This window comes from Prionailurus bengalensis, chromosome B2 (genome assembly GCF_016509475.1).
Source record: "Prionailurus bengalensis isolate Pbe53 chromosome B2, Fcat_Pben_1.1_paternal_pri, whole genome shotgun sequence".
In the NCBI taxonomy this organism is placed as follows: domain Eukaryota; kingdom Metazoa; phylum Chordata; class Mammalia; order Carnivora; family Felidae; genus Prionailurus; species Prionailurus bengalensis.
The window spans coordinates 99,974,525-99,996,961 of record NC_057349.1 but is presented as its reverse complement, the minus strand read 5'-3'; the positions used below and the strand labels follow the sequence as shown (position 1 = coordinate 99,996,961).

Below are 22,437 nucleotides of genomic sequence, written 5' to 3'. Positions count from 1 at the left end.
TCTCCCCCTACCCCGGGCTGGCCCCGGCCGGCTCCGCGCCTCACCTGTCTTGAAGACCATCTTGTCATCGTCCGTGGACCCAAAGGTCTTCAGCATGGACACGAAGAGCACCCCGCAGGCGTTCTGGATGCCGAACACCGACCCGTTGCACCACATGGCCGCCAGCATCACCAGCCAGCCCCAGCCGCCCTCGGGAGGCTGAGGGGGCTCAGCGCCTGCCGGTCCCGCCAGCTCTACCTCCACCTTCTCGACGACCGCCTCGGGGCCGTCCGAGGGTCCCGGGCCCGGCAGCGGAGCTGCCCCGGTGGGCGCGGGGCCCGGCGGCTGCGCCTCGCTCGTCCCCCGCGCGGCGGCGGGCTCCTCGGGGAAGGGCACCATGGCCCGAGGCGGCCCCCTCGGGAGCCAGGGGAGCGCGAGGGGTGCGAGTTCCCGGCGGGCTCACGGAGGAGCCGCCGAGCGCCCGGCCGGCGGGGTGGTGAGGCCGAGGAGAGGGCGGTGGAGCCCCCGGTGGGACGGCGGCGCAGGGCACCGAGGCTGCCGCGAGGAGGAAGGCGGAGGCGAGCCGGCACCCCAGAGCACAGCACTCAGGCCTCCAGCCCACAGCCCCGCACCCCCTACTGCGTCGGGGGCCCGCCGGCCGGCTCTTAAAGACGCCCCCCGCCCCGCAGGCTGGGGGCGTGGCCGGCGCGGGACGTACCCCAGACTCTCCAGATGATTGGGCTTCGGTAGATCGGAGGCGGGGCCCCCCGCCTGGCTGAGCCCGGAGCCAGGTGTCCGCGGGTGGCGGTCTGTGCGCGCGCGCCTGCGGCAAGGCCTCCTCCAACCTAGTTGGGGGGTCACGGATGTGTGGGTTACCTCGTCTCCAAGTATTAAAGGAAGGGGCGCGAATCTGCCTAAGTACAGTCTGGGTGTGTCATCACAAAGCAGTATGAGATCTTTAGCCTCAGCTGACAGCGTCACAACCAAACTAACATTGTCTCTTTGCTTTGTTTTTGTTTTGCTTTTTGACATGCACCTCTTATTACGAACCATAATATTTGGGGTACATAACGCCCCCTGCTTACTTAAAAGAAAGTCAGAAGTATAAGGGGCCTTATGTAATCGTTTCATTTCTCCTGCTTTCATATACGATTTCCTATAAATACTTGGCACATTAAAATGCCCATTTTGTAAGACACTGTAATACCAAAGCCTTCCAGTAACATTTTTGACAGACAGCTGGAAAACATTACATTTAAACTACAGCACAGTTATTTGCACTTTAAACAAAAACTAGCACCTATATTCAACTCCCTGAAGCATGTAGCAACAACAATATATGTGAAAGAAAGGAAGAATAGCCATGAAATTGAGCACAGTTAAATTTGTCAGTTACTCAGGTTCTTCGCTTCAAAGTCAAAATATACTAGTTATTTTATGGGCTCATCACTGCAATGGAGTACACAGATGAGTGTGATTGATCTCACTTCTTCTTCTGCCCATTAATAAACTACCCAGGAAAAAGTCCTGGGATAAAACAGGAGGCTCAGATGGTGAGTATTATAATACATACACAACAAAGAGAAGTGGGATGGAACCATAAAATTCTCTTCAAAACACTACAGAAGAGCTTCTACAGCAAGATGCCTTGGAGCTGAGCCCTGAATCAAATAGGGAAATTGAGTGGGCAAAGATAGCAGAAGAGCATTCTCGGTAGAGAAAACCGCCTAAGCTACAGAACGCAGTGTATAGTTGAAGAAAGGGAACATAGCTCAGGTATAATGAATGTGTCTTAGAGATGGGGTTAGAATAATACACTAAAAATAGTCACACGAGTGCACAAAAATGAACGCACAAGGATGTTATTTCAGCATTGTTGGAAATAGGAAAAAGTGGCGGGTTGATTAAATACATACTGCATAACCTCTAAATGTTGTCCACCTCTGTTGACTTCGAAAGCTATCCACATTTTACTTAGCCATGAAAGTACATTTTTAAAAAGGCATGGATTAGAACGCAAAATATAAAGTAAATATCCACGAGTCAATATCGATATAAGCAAATGATTAAGTATATTAAGTCTTCCTCTCAAGACCCATAATCCCAGTCTAATCATTAAAAAAAAAAAAAAAAAAAAAAACCAGACAGCGGTGCCTAGATGGCTCAGTCAGTGAAGAGTCTGACTGTGGCTCAGGTCATGATTCCTGATTTGAGACCCTGGGTCTCTGCTGTCAGCACAAAACCTACTTCAGATCCTCTGCCCCATCTTCTCTCTCTGCCCCTCCCCCACTCACTCTCTCTGTCTCTCTCAAAGTAAATAAATAAACTTTAAAAAAAATTTTTTTAAATACTAAACAAATCCCAACTGAGGGACATTCTATAAAACAACTGACAAGTACTTGTCAATACTGTTAAGGTCATGAAAAACAAGGAAAGTCTGCGAAACTGTCACATCCAAGAGGAACTGAAGGCAGCTGAATAACTAAATGTAATGTGGCATCCTAGATGGGATCCTGGAACAAGAAAAGGACATTAGGAAAAAAACTAAGGAAATCTAGGGGAAGGATGGCTCAGTTGGTTGAGTGTCCGACTCTTGATTTCACCTCAGGTCACGATCTCACAATCATGAGATTGCACCCCACATCTGGCTCCATGCTGCACATAGAGTCTGCTTGGGATTCTCTCTCTCCATCTCCCTCTGCCCCTACCCCACTCAGACGCCCTTGTTCTCTCTCCCTCTAAATAAATAAATAAATAAATAAATAAATAAATAAATAAATAAATAAGGAAATCTGAATAAAATACAGACTTCAGTTAATTATTAATATTGGCTTATTAATTGTAATGAGTGTGGAATGTGAATTAAGATGTTAATAATAGGAGAAAATGGGTGAAGAGGGTGAAAAGGGATGGGAACTCTGTACTATCTTTGCAATTTTTCTATAAATCTAAAACACTTCTAAATATAAAATGTATTTTTAAAAAAATCTTTAAGCTCTAGGCTCAGTGTGGAGCTTGAATTCATGACCCTGAGATCAAGAGTCATATGAAAGAAAGAAAGAAAGAAAGAAAGAAAGAAAGAAAGAAAGAAAGAAAGAAAGGGGCGCCTGGGTGGCTCAGTTGGTTAAGCGTCCGACTTCGGCTCAGGTCATGATCTCACGGTCTGTGAGTTCCAGCCCCATGTCGGGCTCTGTGCTGACAGCTCAGAGCCTGGAGTCTGCTTCAGATTCTGTGTCTCCCTCTCTCTCTGACCCTCCCCCATTCATGCTCTGTCTCTCTCTGTCTCAAAAATAAATAAACATTAAGAAAAAAAAAAGAGTCATATGGTATACCGGCTGAGCCAGCCAGGCACCCCTAAAGTTTTTTAAAAGTTTATGTATCATGAACCCATTCTTGTAAAAATACGTACATGAGTACATAGCAATGTATTAAATATGATACAGTTTAAGTTTTACTTTATATATAATTGTTACACATACCATATTTATAACATTATTTCTAAGCATTATATAGTGTACTTTATTTTCAGATTAAAGTTTGACATTTTTCATGCAGATTGATTTAGGAATAGCTCTGATTTAAGGGATTAAAAAGTTAATGCCCACAGACCACTTAGCATGGTGACTCGTGCACAGCAAGTTCTTAGGAAAAGTTAGCAGTTACTACCATTATTATTACTATTGATGACATCATTGTTTCTGTCTAGGGACTCGGAATCGAGCGATTTAAATGGATGTTTACATTTTTATAAACACAACCTTTATTTAATCACAAATATATCAGGTTAGGAAATTAAAATATGAAAATATTTGAATTTAGGAGCTTAGACATCCTTGTCCTCAACTATTATGTTGTCTATTCCTTAAAGAGAAATTTATTTTCCACCACTCACTGTTTCCCTAACTCACAAAATGCACCCCTTACAAAATCCAATACAAAGTCTACAACACAAATAAATGGGAAGATATTCCATGCTCGTAGAATGAAAGAATATTGTTAAAATGTACATACTACCCCAAACAATCTAAAGATTCAATGCAATCTCCATCAAAATACCAATGGCATTTTTCATAGAACTAGAACAAATACTCCTAAGATTTGTATGGAACCAAAAACATGCTGAATAGCCAAAGCAATCATGAGAAAGAAGCACAAAGCTCTCCCATTTCAAACTATACTACAAAGCTATACTAATCAAAACAGTAGGATACTGGCACAAAAACAGACACATAGATTAATAGAATAGAATAGAAAGCCCAGAAAAGTCACATAAAGTTCAATTAATCTATGACAAATGAGGCTAAGAATATACAATAGGGAAAAAACAGTCTCTTCAATAAATGGTGTTAGGAAAACTGAACAGTTACATACAAAAGAAAAAAACTGGACCCTATCTTACACCATATACAAAAATAAGTTCAGTGTGGATTAAAGATCTAAGTATAGGACCTGAAATCATAAAAGTCCTAGAAGAAAATGTAGGCAATAAGTTCTTTGACATTAGTTTAGCAATATATTTTGGCCCCATCTCCTCAGGCAGGGCAACAAAAGCTAAAATAAACAAATAGAATTACCTCAAACTGGGGCAACTGTGTGGCTCAGTCAGTTGAGCATCCAACTCTTGATTTCAGCTCAGGTCATGATCCCAGAGTCACAGGATCAAAACCCATGTGGGGCTCTGCACTGAGCATAGAGCCTGCTTAAGATTCTCTCTCTCTCTCTCTCTCTCTCTCTCTCTCTCTCTCTCTCTCTCTCTCTCTCCTTCTACCCCTCTCCCACACTCTTTCTCTCTCTCTCTCTCTCAAATGAAAAAGAAAAAGAAAGATAAAATTGTTACATCAAACTGAAAACCTTTTGCACAATGAAGTAAACCATCAACAAAATGAAAAGGGAACCTGCTGAGTGGGACAAGATATTTGTAAATCATACATCCACTAAGGAGTTAATATCCAAAATATATAAAGAATTTGTACAAGTTAATACCAAAAAAACACATAACCCAATTTAAAAATGGGCAGAGGACTTGAGTATACATTTTTCCAGTGAAGATACACAGGTGGCCAACAGACACATGAAAATATGGTCAACATCACTAATCACTAATCAAGGAAATGCAAATCAAAACCACAATGAGATATCACCTCACATCTATCAGACTGTCTATTATCAAAAAGACAATAAGTGTTGGCAACGATGTGGAGAAAAGGGAACCGTCATACACTGTTGGTTAGAACGTAAATTGGTACAGCCACTATGGAAAACAGTATGGAGATTCCTCAAAAAATTAAAAATAGAACTACCATACAATCTAGCAACTCCACTTGTAAATATTTATCCAAAGAAAACAAAAACATCGATTCAAAAAGATATATGCATCCCTATGTGATGAAGCATTACTTACAAAACCAAGATATGGAAGCAACCTAAATGTCCATCAATAGCTGAATGGGTAAAAAAGTTGTAATATATCAATGTAATGGAATATTACTCAGCCATGAAAAAAATGAATCTTACCATTTGCAACAACATAAATGGACCTAGAGGGTATTATGCTAGGTGAAATAAGCCATACAGAGAAATAAAAATACTATATTATTTCGCGTATATGTGAAACCTAAAAATAAGTGAACAAACAAAACAAAACAGAAACACACTCGTAGATGGGAGAAACAAACTTATTATCAGGGTGGGGAGCAGTTGGGGGTTGGAGAATGGCAGAAATAGGTGAAGGGAATTAAGAGGTACAAACTTCCAATTATAATACAAATAAGTCATGATGATGTAATGTATAGCATAGGGAAGATAGTAATGTTATAATAACTGCATGGTGACAGATGGTAACAAGACTTATGGTGTAGGTCATTCATAATGTATAATAATATTGAATCATTATGATGCACACCTGGAACCAATAGGATACAGTATGTCAATTATACTTCAATTAAAAAAATAATCAAGGGGCGCCTGGGTGGCTCAGTCAGTTGAGCATCCGACTTCGGCTCAGGGCATGATCTTGCAGTCTGTGAGTTCAAGCCACGCGTCGGGCTCTGGGCTGACGGCTCAGAGCCTGGAGCCTGCTTCCGATTCTGTGTCTCCCTCTCTCTCTGCCCCTTCTCTGCTTATGCTCTGTCTATCTCTGTCTCAAAAATAAGTAAAAATATTAAAATGTTTTTAATATAAAAAATAATAATAATCTGATATGGGGTGCCTGGGTGACTCAGTTGGGTAAGTGTCCAACTTCGGCGCAGGTCAGGATATGGTTCGTGAGTTCGAGCCCCACATCAGGTTCTGTGCTGACAGCTCAGAGTCTGAAGCCTGCTTCAGATTGTGTCTCCCTCTCTCTCTGCCCCTTCCCTGCTCACACTCTGTCTCTCTCCCTTTCAAAAATAAACATTAAAAAAAATTTTTTTTTAATAATAATCTGATACAAAATCTCTCTCTCCCATTACTAACTAGATCTGTTTGGAACAATTGGTTCATTTACTCAGGGCAAAGTATTCTTCTAAACTATGGTCTGAGTGAAGGGCATATACTGAAGTTTACCAATAAAAACAGAAGTTCCATTCTAATTAAGCCACAAGTTGGCTTTGCCTTCACCTTCACGGCTTTCCTTTGCCTTTCTCAAATTTCTAAGTTGGTGAAAGAAAAGATGTCATGATGTGAAATGAAAAAATAAAACACTTTAAAAATAATAAGATGCCTTAAGCATTAAAAATCAAGAGTTATTTTAGGTTTCCATGCTCTTTGGAAAAGATATTCTAGGCCCCAAATTGGATTCTGGGCTGAAATTGTATTAAATCAGGCAAGTTTGTGTTTAGCATTTTGTTTTGCTATATCAAAGGGGGAAACTTAAGTCAGATTTTCTTATTTGAATGTTTTTTACAAGAAAGCTAAATGCCAATAAGCCACCTACTAAAGCAAAGTTTTGGGTGTGAAGAGAAACTATGTTCTATTTCTACATCCAAACCTGCCACTAACTTACATTGTGTACGTTGACTTCTTGCCTCACCTTCTCCATCTGAAAATATGAAACTGTTTATATATAACTACCTCATAATATTGGTATATTCCTTAATGGGTTCCTATTTATTAAGCACTTTGTGATCATGAGATAGAAGGATTTATAAAACATAAAACACAGGGTACCTGGTGGCTCAGTTGGTTGAACATCTGACTGTTGATTTTGGCTCATGTCTTGATCCCAGAGTCATGGCATAGAGCCCCGTGTCAGGCTCTGTGCTGAGTGTGGAGCCTGCTTAAGATTCTTTCTCTCTCCCCCTGCTTCACTCCCCTGCTCACACCCTCTCTCTCAGTAAAATATATATATATAACCGATAAAATATATTTGAACAACATATAAAGAACAATATGTTCTTTAACTCTAAATGCCAGCAGTAACTTCACAGTAAGGCCTTTTCACCTGTAGTTTGTATTAAACCTATTATTTATAAAAACTTTTTAAATTTTTATTTATTTCTGACAGAGACAGAGAGAGAGACAGAGCATGAGCAGGGGAGGGGCAGAGAGAGAGGGAGACACAGAATCCGAAGTGGGCTCCAGCCTCTGAGTTGTCAGCACAGAGCCCGACGCAGGGCTCAAACTCGCAGACCTCGAGATCATGACCTGAGCCGAAGTCGGACGCTCAACTGGCTGAGCCACCCAGGCGACCCAAACTTATTATTTATAAACTAACTACTTATTAAAGTATCCTTACTTGACTCCTCACTGTATCCTGAGATGCCATTCTTTCCTATTTAGGAGAGTCTCATTTTTTAGTTAAACATTAACACTTTCCACTCTCCAAGAAATGTTCTCCATCTAGTGCAGTTCAGCATAAATACTCTTTAAACATCTGAGTTGAACTGAATATACTAAATACTAAATTACTAAGTTATGCGGTCATGGATTTCCAGCTATGTTCTATGTAATCCAGTACATAATACCTGCTTTGATACCATTTTAATTACTGTTTTAAATCTAGTGGCCAACAGTAGCTTTCTACTGCTTTTGTGGTTATGGACAAATTCTAATGCCTAATCTTTCTAAGTGTCTATTCTCCAAATCACAAAATAGGAATAGTACTATCATGGTGATTATTTGGGAGAAGATGGAGTATTAGTGAACTGCTACAATAAAATCAAATTTAAACACACACATACACACACACACACAACCTAGATTTTATTGTGAATGTTTTGATTAAAAACATATGCATAGAGATTCTTCAATATTGACTTGCACAAGTGATAAATGAGGATTTTGATGCTTAAAACTGCACTTTATAAGTGACACTGGATTAACTCTCTGACTTCCACTTCCTCACCTCTTTTAAAAATCCCTTCAATCTGCTCTTCCCCTAGAATCCCCCTAATCTTCTCCAAACCAGGCTAATAAGCTGGGGTTCCTCCTTTATATCCCTTTTCCCTAGGTAGGGGCCCAGGGCAGGCTGTCCCCAAATGTACCCTTGTGATATATTGATTATTTTGAATTGGAACTACTTGGGAAATAGCCGGAGTAAGAACACTCAGACCCTCCTATCCCTTTCTCTCTCTCTCTCTCTCTGAAAGCAGGAAATAAATCTCCCATATGAAAAATACTCTCCCTGGGGCACCTGGGTGGCTCAGTTGGTTAAGCGTCCAACTTCCGCTCAGGTCATGATCTCTCAGTTCATGGGTTCGAGCCCTGCGTCAAGCTCTGTGCTGGCAGGTCAGGGCCTGGAGCCTTCTTTGGATTCTGCATTTCCTGTTCTCTTTGTCCCTCCCCCACTCACGCTCTGTCTCTCTGGCAAAAATAAATAAGCATTAAAAAAATTTTTAATAAAAAAACTTAAAAAAAGAAAAATCCCCTCCCTATACTAAGAAGTAAAAAACAACAACAAAAAAAATCCATATCACCAGAGACAGGTACTTTAAAGTTCAGAAGCCAGGGAAGCAAACCTTGTTACTAATCCACTGCCTCAGCCCAAATTCCACTTAGAATTCCTTACTAATTAAAGATCCCAAACACCTGTTTTCTTTATCCTGTAAATTCCTCGCAAAAAAAAAAAAAAAAAAACAACAACTACCTGACCCGGTCATTTCTTTGGGTCTCATTTTCATTACTGGGCCTCCATGTGCACATAATAAAACTTAGCTTTTTTTCCCCCTATTAATAAAATCTCATGTAAATTGAATTCTTACTCCAGCTGGAAGAACACCTAGTTCCCTCAAATATAATCCAGCCAATTCCAACTCCAGAAGGTCTCCTGACTGGCCCCCTGCCTTCCATCTAGCTGCTGGTTCCCTAATGATTCCTTCTCATTTCACGTGGACCATCACAGTGACCTTCTAATTAGTCTTGTTGCCAAAAATCCCTGCCTCCACCAATTCATCCTCTACCCTATCTCTGCCCAATTTCTACTCTCCAGGCTTAAGACCTGCTCCTTATTTCAAGAACAGGTATAAACAGCTCTATGCCTGCCGTCCTATGGCCCCTCACCTTACAAGTGAAAAACTGATGCTAGGAAAAAGGAAAATGACTGTGTTTTGACTATTCCATGAACACACATACATCAAAGCCATGATAGTGACAAGACTCCAGCCCTTGTGATCCTAATTCTGCAACTTAAGTGGATAAGTTTCTTTTTTTTTATTTCTGATAGAGAACATTTGCTTAAAGTGGATAAGTTTTAACTGTGGTTTTCATTTACCCATTTTACATTTCTAATTGAAAATAACTTTAACATTTCCTTTTTTTCTAATACATCTTTTTTGTTTATTTATTAAAGATTTAAAAACATGTTTTTAATGTTTATTTATTTTTGAAAGAGAGAGACAGAGTGCAAGCTGGGGAGGGGCAGAGAGAAAGGGAGTCACAGAATCCAAAGCAGGCTCCAGGCTCTGAGCTGTCAGCACAGAACCCAATGCGGGGCTCAAACCCACAAATTGTGAGATCATGACCTGAGCCGAAGTGGAATGCTTAACCGACTGAGCCACCCAGACACTCGGTTTGTTTGTTTGTTTGTTTGTTTATTGAGAGAGAGTTAGTGAGTATGAGTGGGGGAGGGGCAGAGAGAGAGAGGGAGGGAGACAGAGAGAATCCCAAGCAGGCTCCATGCTGTAAGTGTGGAGCCCCACGAGGGGCTCGATCCCACAAACCATGAGATGATAACCTGAGCCAAAACCAAGAGTAGGCTGCTCAACCGACTGAGCCACCCAGGTGTCCCTAATGTAACAACTTTTAACACCATGATTTGTCTCCAGATATTTTTGGGTTTTATGTATATTTTGTAAAGCAAAATATTTTGCATCAATGTTTATACTGTTAACTGTTCCAACAGCCTTCTCAAACTCTGTGCTATGGTGTTCTACAGGACAGGACAGAGACTGGCCTGGGGTTCACTGGACACTGCTCAGGCTAGAGTCTGAACACCTGCACCTTGGGGGTGCAATGTAGGTCCAGAGTCTGGTCTTTAACTCTGTGTTCCAGAATTCAATTATTTCCCCTCACCAGGGTCATTTGTCTTTTAGAGAGTGAGTCAGTCTAACTAAATCCACAGTAAAACTAATTAAGAACCTAGGATATAGTTTTTAAATGTAATTTCATATACTTTCAGGCCAACTTGGATATTCTAATGGTTTTGCACAGCGTCTTGTTTTCCCAGAGGGAAAAATCTGCATGACAAAACCTATTACTACCCAAAGGCTGTTAGGAGATCCTACGCCAGGTTAAGAAGGTTGAATAATCTTCAGAGAAAATGTTCAAGCCTATGCTACCCTTATGCCCCCTAACTCCACTACAGAACACACAGGCTATCATAGCAAGAACACTTGGAATTAGAAAATGAGCTTCTGTCACTTCACCATCTGAATGACCTTGTTCTGGTCATTTGCTTTCAAGAGCTTACCTGCAGGTCAGTGCTGGAGACCCAAATACAATTCCTCAGCATCTAACCCAATTCACTCACCCAACATATTCCATCCTTCCAGTATGACAGCATTACCTCAGTCATGTGACAGCATTACCTCAGTCATGCTACAGCTTATCATAGGTATATTTTAGTATCATAAAAAGATGATTGGGGAAACCCATTCTTCCCCCCCTTTTCCTTCCTTCCTTCCTTCCTTCCTTCCTTCCTTCCTTCCTTCCTTCCTTCCTTTTACTTTTTCTTTCTTTCTTTCTTTCTTTCTTTCTTTCTTTCTTTCTTTCTTTTCTTTTCTTTCTTTCCCTTTCTTTCTTTCTTTCTCTTTCTTTCTTTCTTTCCTTCTTTCTTTTCTTCTTTCCTTCTTTCCTAAATTTAGGAGTGTGCCCTAGTGGTGGCCTGTTCTCCCCATGCCTAGTTCATCTATACCAAGTGTCCCCAAAGTATGGGTGCTCAACAAAAATCTCTTGAGTGCAGCATCCCACCGTTAGCACAGGCCCTGCTAATGTTTGTTGAATTGTACTCAGTAGAATTACATTTACTGACATGAGAAGAAAAAACATATTTGATCACTTAAATTTGATAACAATAATCCCTCTGCATGTGGTACAGTAGAATTCTAGACAGTTTTGGAGGAAAGAGATTTGAACTCAAGCCCAGGCTTGCCCTCTCAAAAGCTGCCAACCTAAGACCCCAGGACTGTTGAGATGGAGTGGGATAATAAGCTCTGTGACCTATGCCTCATTGCAGAGGGACTGATGTCATTATTGATATTAGAGGAGTGTCCTTAGTTATGAGTATTTATTGAAATTTTGTATTCATGGAATCATACAATATTACCTCTAGAGAGGGGATCCTATTATTTTGTACAACTTCCTGCTTAAAGCAAGAATATCTTTTTTTTAATGTTTTATTTATTTATTTATTTAGAGAGAGAGAGAGAGAGAGAGAGAGCAAGCAGAGAAGGGGCAGAGAGAGAGAGGGAGACAGAGAATCCCAAGCAGAGCCTGAAGTGGGGCTCAAACTCATGAACTGTGAGATCGTGACCTGAGCCAAAAACAAGAGTCGGAAGCCTAACCGACTGAACCATCCACGCACCCCAAGAAAGAATCTCTTCTAAGCATTATAGTGAAACCAAAGGGGCTACAATGTGCAAGAAATCCTGTCCATGTATATTAAAACCCTCAAGATGTCATGGAATCGGCATTGTTTAACAATATGGCTCCCAGTTATACCTCAGCCTCTTCTCACCTTCTGAGTTGCCTGTGTCTGTCACAGTCTCAGTACAGAGACTTGCTTTCTTGGGTTGAGGGTGTGGGATGACATCATGGAAACGTATTCTCCGACCTCACCATGAAGGTAAAGCCCCAAGGAATACTTTTTGCAGACACAGAGAAACCAGAAATACCAGGCTAAAGGAACCTCAGCAGTCATGAATTCCTATGTTTTTAAAACATTTTTTACTGTGATCCAGTTAGAAACACATTTAATGTAATAACCCAGTACACACACACACACACACACACACGCACGCACACAAAAATTGGAACAAAAGTTTAACAAAACAATATTTACTTTACAAAGTACAACAGCACATTCTGATCTCTTTTATTTCATCTTTTAAAAAGCTTTGCTAATCTTAAAAATAAAACAGCCAGTTATTTTACCAGCAAATGGCCTTACTCAAGGATAGGAGAGAATTTGCAATTTGGGACATACAAGCTATGGCAAAACCATTGGCAAGTCCAGGGAACAAAAAAGAGAGACACTTTTATAGAGGAAAGGGGGGAGTTGGGAGGGGCTATTATAAACAAAGAGTCCATTGGAGTAAACTGGGATTTTGAAGTGTGGTGGCTTTTCACTGGCTGAGGTGAGGCAATCTCTCATTGGTTGGGCAAGAGAAAAACTGCTTCCCACCTGCTGGGGTAGTTAAGCATAGGTTTCTTCTTCTTGGGTCTGCAAGGAGCTGAGGAGGAGTGGTAGGGTGGGAGAACTTCTCCTGCTGGTCTCCTGACTCCATTTTATTTATTTATTTTTATTATTTAAAAAAATTTTTTAATGTTTATTTGTTTCTGAGAGAGAGAGAGAGAGAGAGAGAGAGAGAGAGAGAGAGGGAGACAGTATGAGTGGAGGGGGAGCAGAGAGAGAGGGAGACACAGAATCTGAAGCAGGTTCCAGGCTCCAAGCTGTCAGCACAGAGCCCGACATTGGGCTCGAACTCACAAACTGCGAGATCATGACCAGAGCCGCAGTCAGACGCTCAACCAACTGAGCCACCCAGGCACCCCTCCTGATTCCATTTTAAATAAGGTTTCCCTTTATTAATTTTCACAATCTGTCAGTGAAAATTCTAAATTGATTTTAAAACCTACTAATGAATTCAGATTTGAGGTTTGAAAAACACTGATCCAATCCAATGCTCTCACCTTACAAGTGAAAAACTGATGCTAGGAAAAAGGAAAATGACTGTGTTTTGACTATTCCATGAACACACATACATCAAAGCCATGATAGTGACAAGACTCCAGCCCTTGTGATTCTCATCACGGCCCTCCCTCAGAACTTCCTATTACTTCTCCTGTCTTATGTATAGAGACAAGTTTCCTCTATTTTAAGAGCCATTTAAACTTTAAATAATTAAAGCTAAATAAAATTTAAAATTCAGTTCCTCATGCTCATTAATCACAGTTCAGATGCCCAATAACTACATGTGGCTAGTGACTACCATATTGGACAGCACAGAAATAGAACATTTTTTTCCATCATAACAGAAACTTCTGCTGGGCAGCACTGATCTAATGAGCATGGTGATAGTACCGTTCCTCTCTGATTCTTTCAGTCAGTCCTGAGCATTCCTTTTCAAATCAAACACAGACAAAGAGGGAAAAGAAAAAACCAGAACATAACCACAAAGCTAAAAGACATCATTTGGCAAGGAATTCAAAGAAACAGAGAAGTTTAGTCTGACAAGAGGAAAACCCAGTGTAAATGTGAAGATTATCTTTAAATATTGAAGGACTGTCATATAAAAAAACTAATATTGTTCCATGACTTGAGGAATAGAATTAAACCCATGGGTCAGAGTTAGAGGAGAAAAGATTCTGGCTCAACAGAAGGAGAAACTTCTTCCGTGCCAGAGCTTCCCTGTCAGTCCATCCCAAAGACAGAATGGACTGCCTCATAGAGGAGTGAGCTCTCCATCCTGGGGGTGTTCAAGCAAAGGCTGAGCATATGCCTGCCACACAGATATTAAAAAAAAAAAAAACTGATGGAAGAAAGGAAGTTATTTGTCATGCACATCAGGGAGAAAGTATGAATTCAAACATAAATGGGTAGTTGGAATTGATGATCTTTGAAGCCTCTTTAAACTCTGAGAATCTCTGACTCCTCTGATTGGTTTTCAGCCTATGGGTGAGAAATTCTGGAAAGCACAGGTAAAGTAGGGAGTGTCTAGACTATTTTGAGCAAAATCAGGTAGAAACTCAAGCATATAACACAGTGAGGGGTGCCTGGCTGGCTCAGTCAATAGAGCATGCAACTCTTGATCTCAGGGTCATGAGTTTGAGACACACATTGGGCTTTAAAAAAAAAAAAAAAAAAAAAAAGAATATGATGGTGACAGAAGGCTCCAGAGAAACCGAGAGGAAGAAGGGGGATGAGTAAGCAATTTAACTTCAATTAAATGGAATAGGGGGACAGAAAAGAAAGTGCATGAGGAAAAGGGGATTGTGAGAAAAAGAAAAAGAAAGAATTGGGATGGGGTGAAAGAATGAGATATTTGTAAGAGGTCTGTGATAAAAGACACAAATAGAAGCTTCAGTTTTGACTCTCCCTGACTCAGTAAGTGACCTAATAAGTTTGCTTAGATAGCAGTAGAAAAAATATGATAAAGGGAAGGACAAAAACAGATAAATATAATACAAAACACTACCTTTTGAAACCCTGAAGTGGAAAATACTTAACCACCCCACAGAGCCAAAAGGATTTCTTCCACTGCTACCTATCCACCCTCTAGCTCTTCAAGAATATGATAAAAAAAAAAAAGCATAAGAGACTCTTAAAAACTGAGAAAAAACTGAGGGTTGATGGGGAGTGGGAGGGAGGGGAGGGTGGGTGATGGGTATCGAGGAGGGCACCTTTTGGGATGAGCACTGGGTGTTGTATGGAAACCAATTTGACAATAAACTTCATATATTGAAAAAAATAATAATAATACAACTATTGTGAAATGAAGACTGTATTCGTTTTCTATTACTGCTACAACAAATTATCACAAATTTAGTGGCTTAAAATACCAGTGATTTAAACAAATTGATTCTCTCACAGCTTTGGAGATCAGAAATCTGAAATGAATCTTACTGACCTAAAATCAAGATATCAGGGCTGGCTCCTTCTGGAGCCTCCAGGAAAAAATCTGTCCCTTTCCTCTTCCAACTTATAGAAGATGCCTGCATTCCTTGGCTCATGGTGACATCACTCCAACCCTTGGCTTCTGTGATCATATCTCCTTTTCTAATACTGACATTCCTGACTCCTCTTGTAAGGACTCTTGTGATTACTTTGGATCTTCCAGATAATTTAGGATAATCTAATCTCCCATCTCAAAATACTTAATCACATTTGCAAAAAAGCCTTTCTACCATGTAAGGTAACATATCCCCAAGGTTCTTAAGATCAGGATGTGGACTCCGTGGAAGGCCATTATTCCGTCTACCATAAGGGTGGTAAGCATTTGCATTTCTTAGTTAAAAATATTATATGAAAGTATTCCAAATTAAGGTCACTGATCCAGTATTTGTAGGACATATGCTATTAGGGAGCATGGTAGTGGAAAATGCAATGAATCAGGATTCAGGGGTCCCAGGTTCTAGTCCTACCTCTACCATTAGCTAGCTCAATGACTCTATGAAAAGTCACTCCCTTTTCTCTGGAATTCCCCTTGCCTATGAAATAAACTATCATTCTCTTCTGGGGAATTGTCAAATTAGTATTCTTGGCCTATTTTTTTTCTTCATTGTGTAAAAGGACATAAATCTTTCCTAAAAGTTATCAGTTCATTCATTGTCGCCATAAAGCAAATTTTTCTCTTAGTAACCAAATGATCTGGGATTCTAGACAAACTCTAGCACACTTTATGAAGCGTGGCACTTAGTCTCTGCCATAGTGTCAATCTGTACATTGTGTGTGTCAATTAAGTCTCTTAAGAAATCAATATTCTGAAGTTTGTTAAGATAAGACCTGTGAGGGGCATCTGGGTGGCTCAGTTGTTAAGCGTCCAACTTCAGCTCAGGTCATGATCTCCCAGTTCATGGGTTCGAGCCCCATGGTGGGCTCTGTGCTGACAGCTGAAAGCCCGGAGCCTGCTTCGGATTCTGTGTCTCCCTTTCTCTCTGCCCTTCCCCTTCTCGCGCTCTGTCTCTCAAAAATAAATAAACATTAAAAAACATTTTAAAAAAGAAAAAGGTGAAACCTATGAATTCCATGTGAGTTCAGCATCCTAGACTTGTCCTCTCAAACAGCGATTGAAACTATTATTTAAACACATACATTCACTTTAACAAATATTCATTGAGGGGCGCCTGGGCGACTGAGTCAGTTGAGCGTCCGACTTCGGCTCAGGTCATGATCCCGCAGTTCATGAGTTCGAGCCCCGCATCGGACTCTGTGCTGACAGCTCAGAGCCTGGAGCCTGCTTCGAATTCTGTGTCTCCCTCTCTCTCTGCCCCTCTCCCACTCATGCTCTGTCTCTGTCTCAGAAATAAATAAAAAACATTAAAAAAAAAACCACCACAAATATTCATTGAGCATGCTGAGTACTGCAAAGCACTGTGCCAGGCTGACGCCCAGCAAACTTGGTTCTTGATTATAATAAAGACTACTATAACCTAATAGAGTAAGTGGAACACTTGAACATTACTACTCAGCAAACAATTCAAAAAACACTTATTAGGACAAAGCACAGGAAATCAGGAACTCAAGTTCTCTGACCTCAAGTAATACCATACAAATATAATATGAAGCAATATATTAAACATGCCTCAAGATTAGTGTTTTTTCCCCGAAGTTTTCATTTTCCTTTGTATCTACAATTTATTTTTTTTAAGTCAGCCTCCACCTTCACTCCTTTCCAGGTGCTGCTTCTCCTAGTACAGAAATATGAGTGTAGACTTTTGATCTTAGGTTCTGAGTATTTTTCCAGTTACAAATAGTATAATCCCATTTTTTTTTATTTCAAGAAGTATGTGTGAGGGCGCCTGGCTGGCTCAGTAGGTTGAGCGTCTGCCTCTTGGTTTCCACTCAGGTCACGATCTCACAGTTCATGGGTTTGAACCCCACATCATGCTCTGCGCTGACAGCAGGTAGTTGGTTGGGATTCTCTGTCTCCCCTTCTCTTTGCCCCTCCCCCCTTGCGCTCTCCCTCTCCCTCCCTCTCTCTTAAAAATAAACATTTTTTTTAAAAAGTATGTGTGTGTTTTTCCCTTCAGGATAGGAATTTGAGGGTTTCCCCTCCTGTTTTGTTTATCCACATTTTCTAACTTTTCAGTAGTGAACATTTATTAATCATATAATGAAATACATCATAATGTTTTAATAGAAAATAGATCCTTACCACTTATGATAAACCTACTGTCAAAATGATCTCACTTATGATAAACCTACTGTCAAAATGATCTCTGTTGGAAAACTTAGAAGTACTACTCAATTTTCACAATAGTAGTTAGTACGTGTCTATGCCACCTGATAGCTTCAAGTAATAATTGTAGTCATAAAGCACTTATGAGATTGTAAGATTAAATTTTGGCTCCTCTCTGACTCATTCTGGAACTCGGAGAACTGTTAAATTTCTCTGCACTGTGGTTTCTGGCCACATTTCACTCTGGGCATTCTTCTCTAACCTGGCACAAATGAAGAATGATACAGGCTTTGATGGTCAAACAGCCTTTGAAAGCTTTCTATTTATTATATTTATATGTGCTAATGGTCATTTAATGATATAAAAAAATCGAGGGAATTAATTTGGCACAAATTATAAATCTCTCAAAACTTGCCCAGCTAATTAATTTCCAAATTAGATACTAAATCCTCATTGCAGCTTCCTGAAGGTCAACAGGTGAAAGACAGAAGCTAACGTAAGCACCAGCGTAAGGTTATAATTTAACCAGTGGCTCCCGTTTGAGATGACCACATTCCTACACAGAAAAGGAAATGTTTGTTCAACAGTTTTATCTGTTTTCTTCCATGGGATTTGAAGGGATTTACAACTGAGAATCAGTAACATATTATTCTAACTCCAGCTACTTTCTTCAACAAACTTCAGGATGGAGCTCAATTCACAAATAAAGCACATCAAAGGTGGTAGTCCGAAATTTGATTGTACTCCTTGACTCAACCCCAGAAAGATTAAGTCACCCAAGGTCACATAGTTATGAGAAGAGGAGGGATTAGAACATTGAGTTCCCGGGGCGCCTGGGTGGCTCAGTTGGTTAAGTGTCCAACTTCAGCTCAGGTCATGATCTCACAGCTTGTGAGTTCGAGCCCCACATCGGGCTGTGTGCTGACAGCTCGAAGCCTGGAGCCTGCTTCGGATTCTGTGTCTCCCTCTCTATCTGCCCCTCCCCTGCTCATGCTCTGTCTCTCTCTCCTTCAAAAATAAATAAACATTAAAAAAAAAAAAAAAAAAAAAAAAGAACATTGAGTTCCCAGTCTCTGGAATAATCAAGGAGACCTGTTTCGTGTTTTATTGAATCACGCAATTCCCGTTTTAGGTTCCAACCACAACAGTCTCCGGTTCTCACATATCACAGCTTGTTGTTTCAGCCCCCCACCTTATTCCTTCACTCAACAGCCATTTTGAGCACCTGCTCCATACCAGTCACTGTATTAAGCACTGATAGGATAACCAACACATTATAGTGTTGTGCTATTTACAAGACACTTTCACAAACACCATAACATTTGGTCATGTAACTTGACCTATCCAAAGTCAAGAACCAAGACTCATTCATCTTTGTATCATCTGGGACTTAGTTCACTGCCTGCACAATGCACCGAACATTCACTGAATAGATGAATAAATGCAGGAGACAATGAAGGAGTGACTGAATATAGAAGGCCTCATATCTCTGGCCTATAACATCTTTTGTTTTCATAGGATGGGCAAACATTAACTTTTCTCCTTAATCTTTCTTCCTTTGGAAAAGCTTTTTCTTTCCTATCCATTTCTTTCTCTCCTGTAGAGCAACACCTCCTAATCATGCTCAGAGGCAAACCCCAGGCCCCCAGAAGTCCCTAAAACTCCTACCTTTGTCCCTTGGCCAGGACCCTTGCCATTAGCTGCTATAAATCTCTGGTTGAGAGGACGCCCACTCTAGTCTGTTTTTATTTTATTTAAAATAAAAAATAAATTTATTTTTCTTTTATTTTTAAAAATTTTTAATGTTTATTTATTTTTAAGAGTGAGAGCAAGCAGGGGAGGGGCAGAGAGAAGGGGACAGAGGATCCAAAACAGGCTCTGTGCTGACAGCAGTGAGCCCAGTATGAGGCTCAGACCCACAAACCTCGAGATCATGACCTGAGCCAAGTCAGAAGCTCAACCAACTGAGCCACCCAGATGCCCCTCCAGCCTGTTTTTTTTTTAACTTTATTTATTTTGAGAGAGAGAGAAAGCATGAGCAGGGGAGGAGCAGAGAGAGGGAGAGAGAGAGAATCCTAAGCAGGCTCAGCACGGTCAGTGCAGAGCCCAATGGGGGGCTCGAACTCATGAACCGTGAGATCATGAGCTGAGCCAAAATCAGGAGTCAGACACTTAACTAACTGTGCCACCTAAGCACCTTCTAGTTTGTTTTTAAAATTGACCAACTTCTATAAAGAGCTTGGCAATTGGATTATAATACAAATTCTTGTCACTTGTCTTCCTACTGTAGAATTATTTTAATTGGGATAAAAACCTGTGTAATTAGATTTTCCTTATAAGATTTAGAAACCTGGAAAGCAACAAGTCAAGAAACCTAGAAAGCAATGGTGGGGGTGCCTGGGTGGCTCAATCAGTTGAGCACCTGGCTCTTGATTTGGGTGCAGGTCATGATCTCATGGTTTGTGAGTTCGAGCCCCACATTGGGTTCTGTGCTGACAATGTGGAGCCTGCTTGGGATTCTCTCTTTCCCTCTCTCTCTGCCTCTTCCCTACCTGTGCTGCCTCTATCTCTCCCAAAATGAACAAATAAACTTGAAAGAAAGAAAGAAAGAAAGAAAGAAAGAAAGAAAGAAAGAAAGAAAGAAAAAGAAAGCAATGGTAGAAACCACAGCTAAGCTGATGTGCAGTTAGTGCTCAGGGTGAGGTCAACAGACAGAATCAGGAAGTGGATTGTGCCCAGGGATTGCTAAAAAGAGTTCAAGCAATTATCTACTAGTCTCACTAATAGACAGCCTTTTTTTCCCTATGTTTTCGACATACTTTCTAGATCACCCCAACATTTAAAAACTTCTCAGGGCATCATCTTGAAAAAAGCCCTGAAGACAGGTAAGACCCCAAGAAAACCAAGTGCACCTTTCCCATCTAAAGTGGCAATGGTCAACTTCCAGGGAAGATGGCAGAGTAGGAGGATCCGAGGCTCACCTCATCCCATGGATTCACCTAGATAACACCCACATCAATGTAAATAACCCATAAAATGACTCACAGACTGGAAGAACACAGTCTCCACAGCTAAATGGAGAGAAAAGGTCACACTGAAGAGGGTAGGAAGGGGGAAGACATGGTCAGGAGCCAAACAGACCCACAGGACTGTCCACAGGAGGGAGGGATCCACTGGTCATGGAGAGGGGAGAGTAGAACCCATCCCAAGCAGGGGGCACCCACACTGGGAAGACAAATTGCCATAACATTTGGCTTTGAAAACCAGAGAGGCCTAACTTCATGAATTCTTACAATCAGTGGGGCTTAACACTTGGAAATTTAAAAATCAGTGGGCTCAGCTCTGGGAGAGCCAGAGGGCAACAGGAAACCAAGTCCCCCCCCTTAAAGAGACAGGACAACAAACAGCTCTGCTGAGATACAGCACAGAAGCAGCAGTTTGAAAGATTCCTCGGGTGTATGGGAGGGAGATTTATTTCCTAATCTAGAGGCCTGTGGGGAAGGGGCAGGGATCTTTGGGAGACTTCTCCAAGAACACAAGAGTTGGCAGGCATCATTTCCCTCCTCACATCCAGCTTAGATACACGGACACCTGTGAGAATCAACAGATCACAGTGCCAACACTTTCCACCTAGCTTCCTAACAGTGTGTCCCACCCCCTGGAAGAGAACTGGCTCCCTCCAGCCAACCTCCTCCCATAGCAGACATGCAAACTTTGCTAACACTGCAGTCTCGCCCCTGCAATCTCTTGTGGACTTGTTCCCTCCAATACACCCTTGGTAGGAGTCCATCCAAAGTTTGCACCACAGCTGTCAGCAAGCAGCCCCAACAGGGATCAGCATCACCCCAAACTGACTCCTCCTACCCAGGGAGAGAGGAAGAGAACCACACATACCAGTTTGACTGTGGTCCCAGCAGCGGGCTGGGGACAGACAACTGGTCTGACCGCAGACCTCAGCAACCAATAATAGCTTCTCAGGAGACAAAACAGAGACAGAACCCCATGGTTCAGTGCTGCCACAGTTCTGGCAAAAGCTTTATCTGACCCAACTCAAGCACAAGGTGGCCCGAGACTGGCACACTAACAACACAGGGACCAAACCCTGCCCACAATAGGCAAAGAGAGCCATTGCAGGTGACTGGACTGAAGGCAAATGCAGCTCAGCCACAATAATAGGATGCACACTACACACATAGAAGACTCTCCTTAAGCACCAAGTTCTGGTTAACAGGGGACATGCAGAGAATTATAAGACCTCTTCTTCATAGGCAACTACATTCAAGAGCAGAAGGCACAGCTGACTTTCCTAAAACAGAGAAACAGACACAGAAAGTTAAACAAAATGAGGAGGCAGAGAAACATGTCCCAAATGAAAGAATAGGGCAAAATCACAGAAAGAGAACTAAAGGAAAGGAAGATATGTAAGATACCAATGGTCATAAACTTAGTCATGGAACTTCAGAAAAGAGTGGAGGACCTCAGTGAGATTCTGAACAAAGAGATGGAAAACATAAAAAAAGAAACAATCAAAGATGAAGAACTCAATAACTGAAATTAAAAATACACTAGAGGGAGGGTACACCTGGGTGGCTCAGTTGGTTGAACTTCCAACTCTTGATTTCAGTTTTTGTCATGATCCCAGGCTTGTGGGATCAAGCCCCACATCAGGCTCCTCACTAAGCATGGAGCCTACTTGGGATTCTCTTTCTCTCTCTCTCTGCCGCTCCTCCCCCTACCCATCAAAAAAAAAAAAAAATACACTAGTGGGAATAAATAGTAGACTAGAGGAAGCAGAAGAATGGATCAGCAACCTGGAGGATACATTAATGGAAAGTAATCAGGTTGACTAAGAGAGAGAAAAAAGAATAATAAAAAATGAAAATAGACAAAGAAAACTCAGTGATACCATCTAGAGTAACAACAT

At 41.2% G+C, this 22,437-nt stretch overlaps 1 protein-coding gene across 1 annotated transcript in view; it reads right to left on the bottom strand.

The window, feature by feature from the left end:
• Positions 1-1,147, bottom strand: part of SLC16A10 (solute carrier family 16 member 10) — a 116,256-nt gene extending 115,109 nt beyond the window's left edge. Inside the window, exon 1 of the mRNA XM_043592121.1 lies at positions 45-1,147. Coding sequence (XP_043448056.1) covers positions 45-378 — 334 coding nt within the window. The 5' untranslated portion in view covers positions 379-1,147. The remainder of the gene's footprint in view (positions 1-44) is intronic.
• Positions 1,148-22,437: the final 21,290 nt, after the last annotated feature.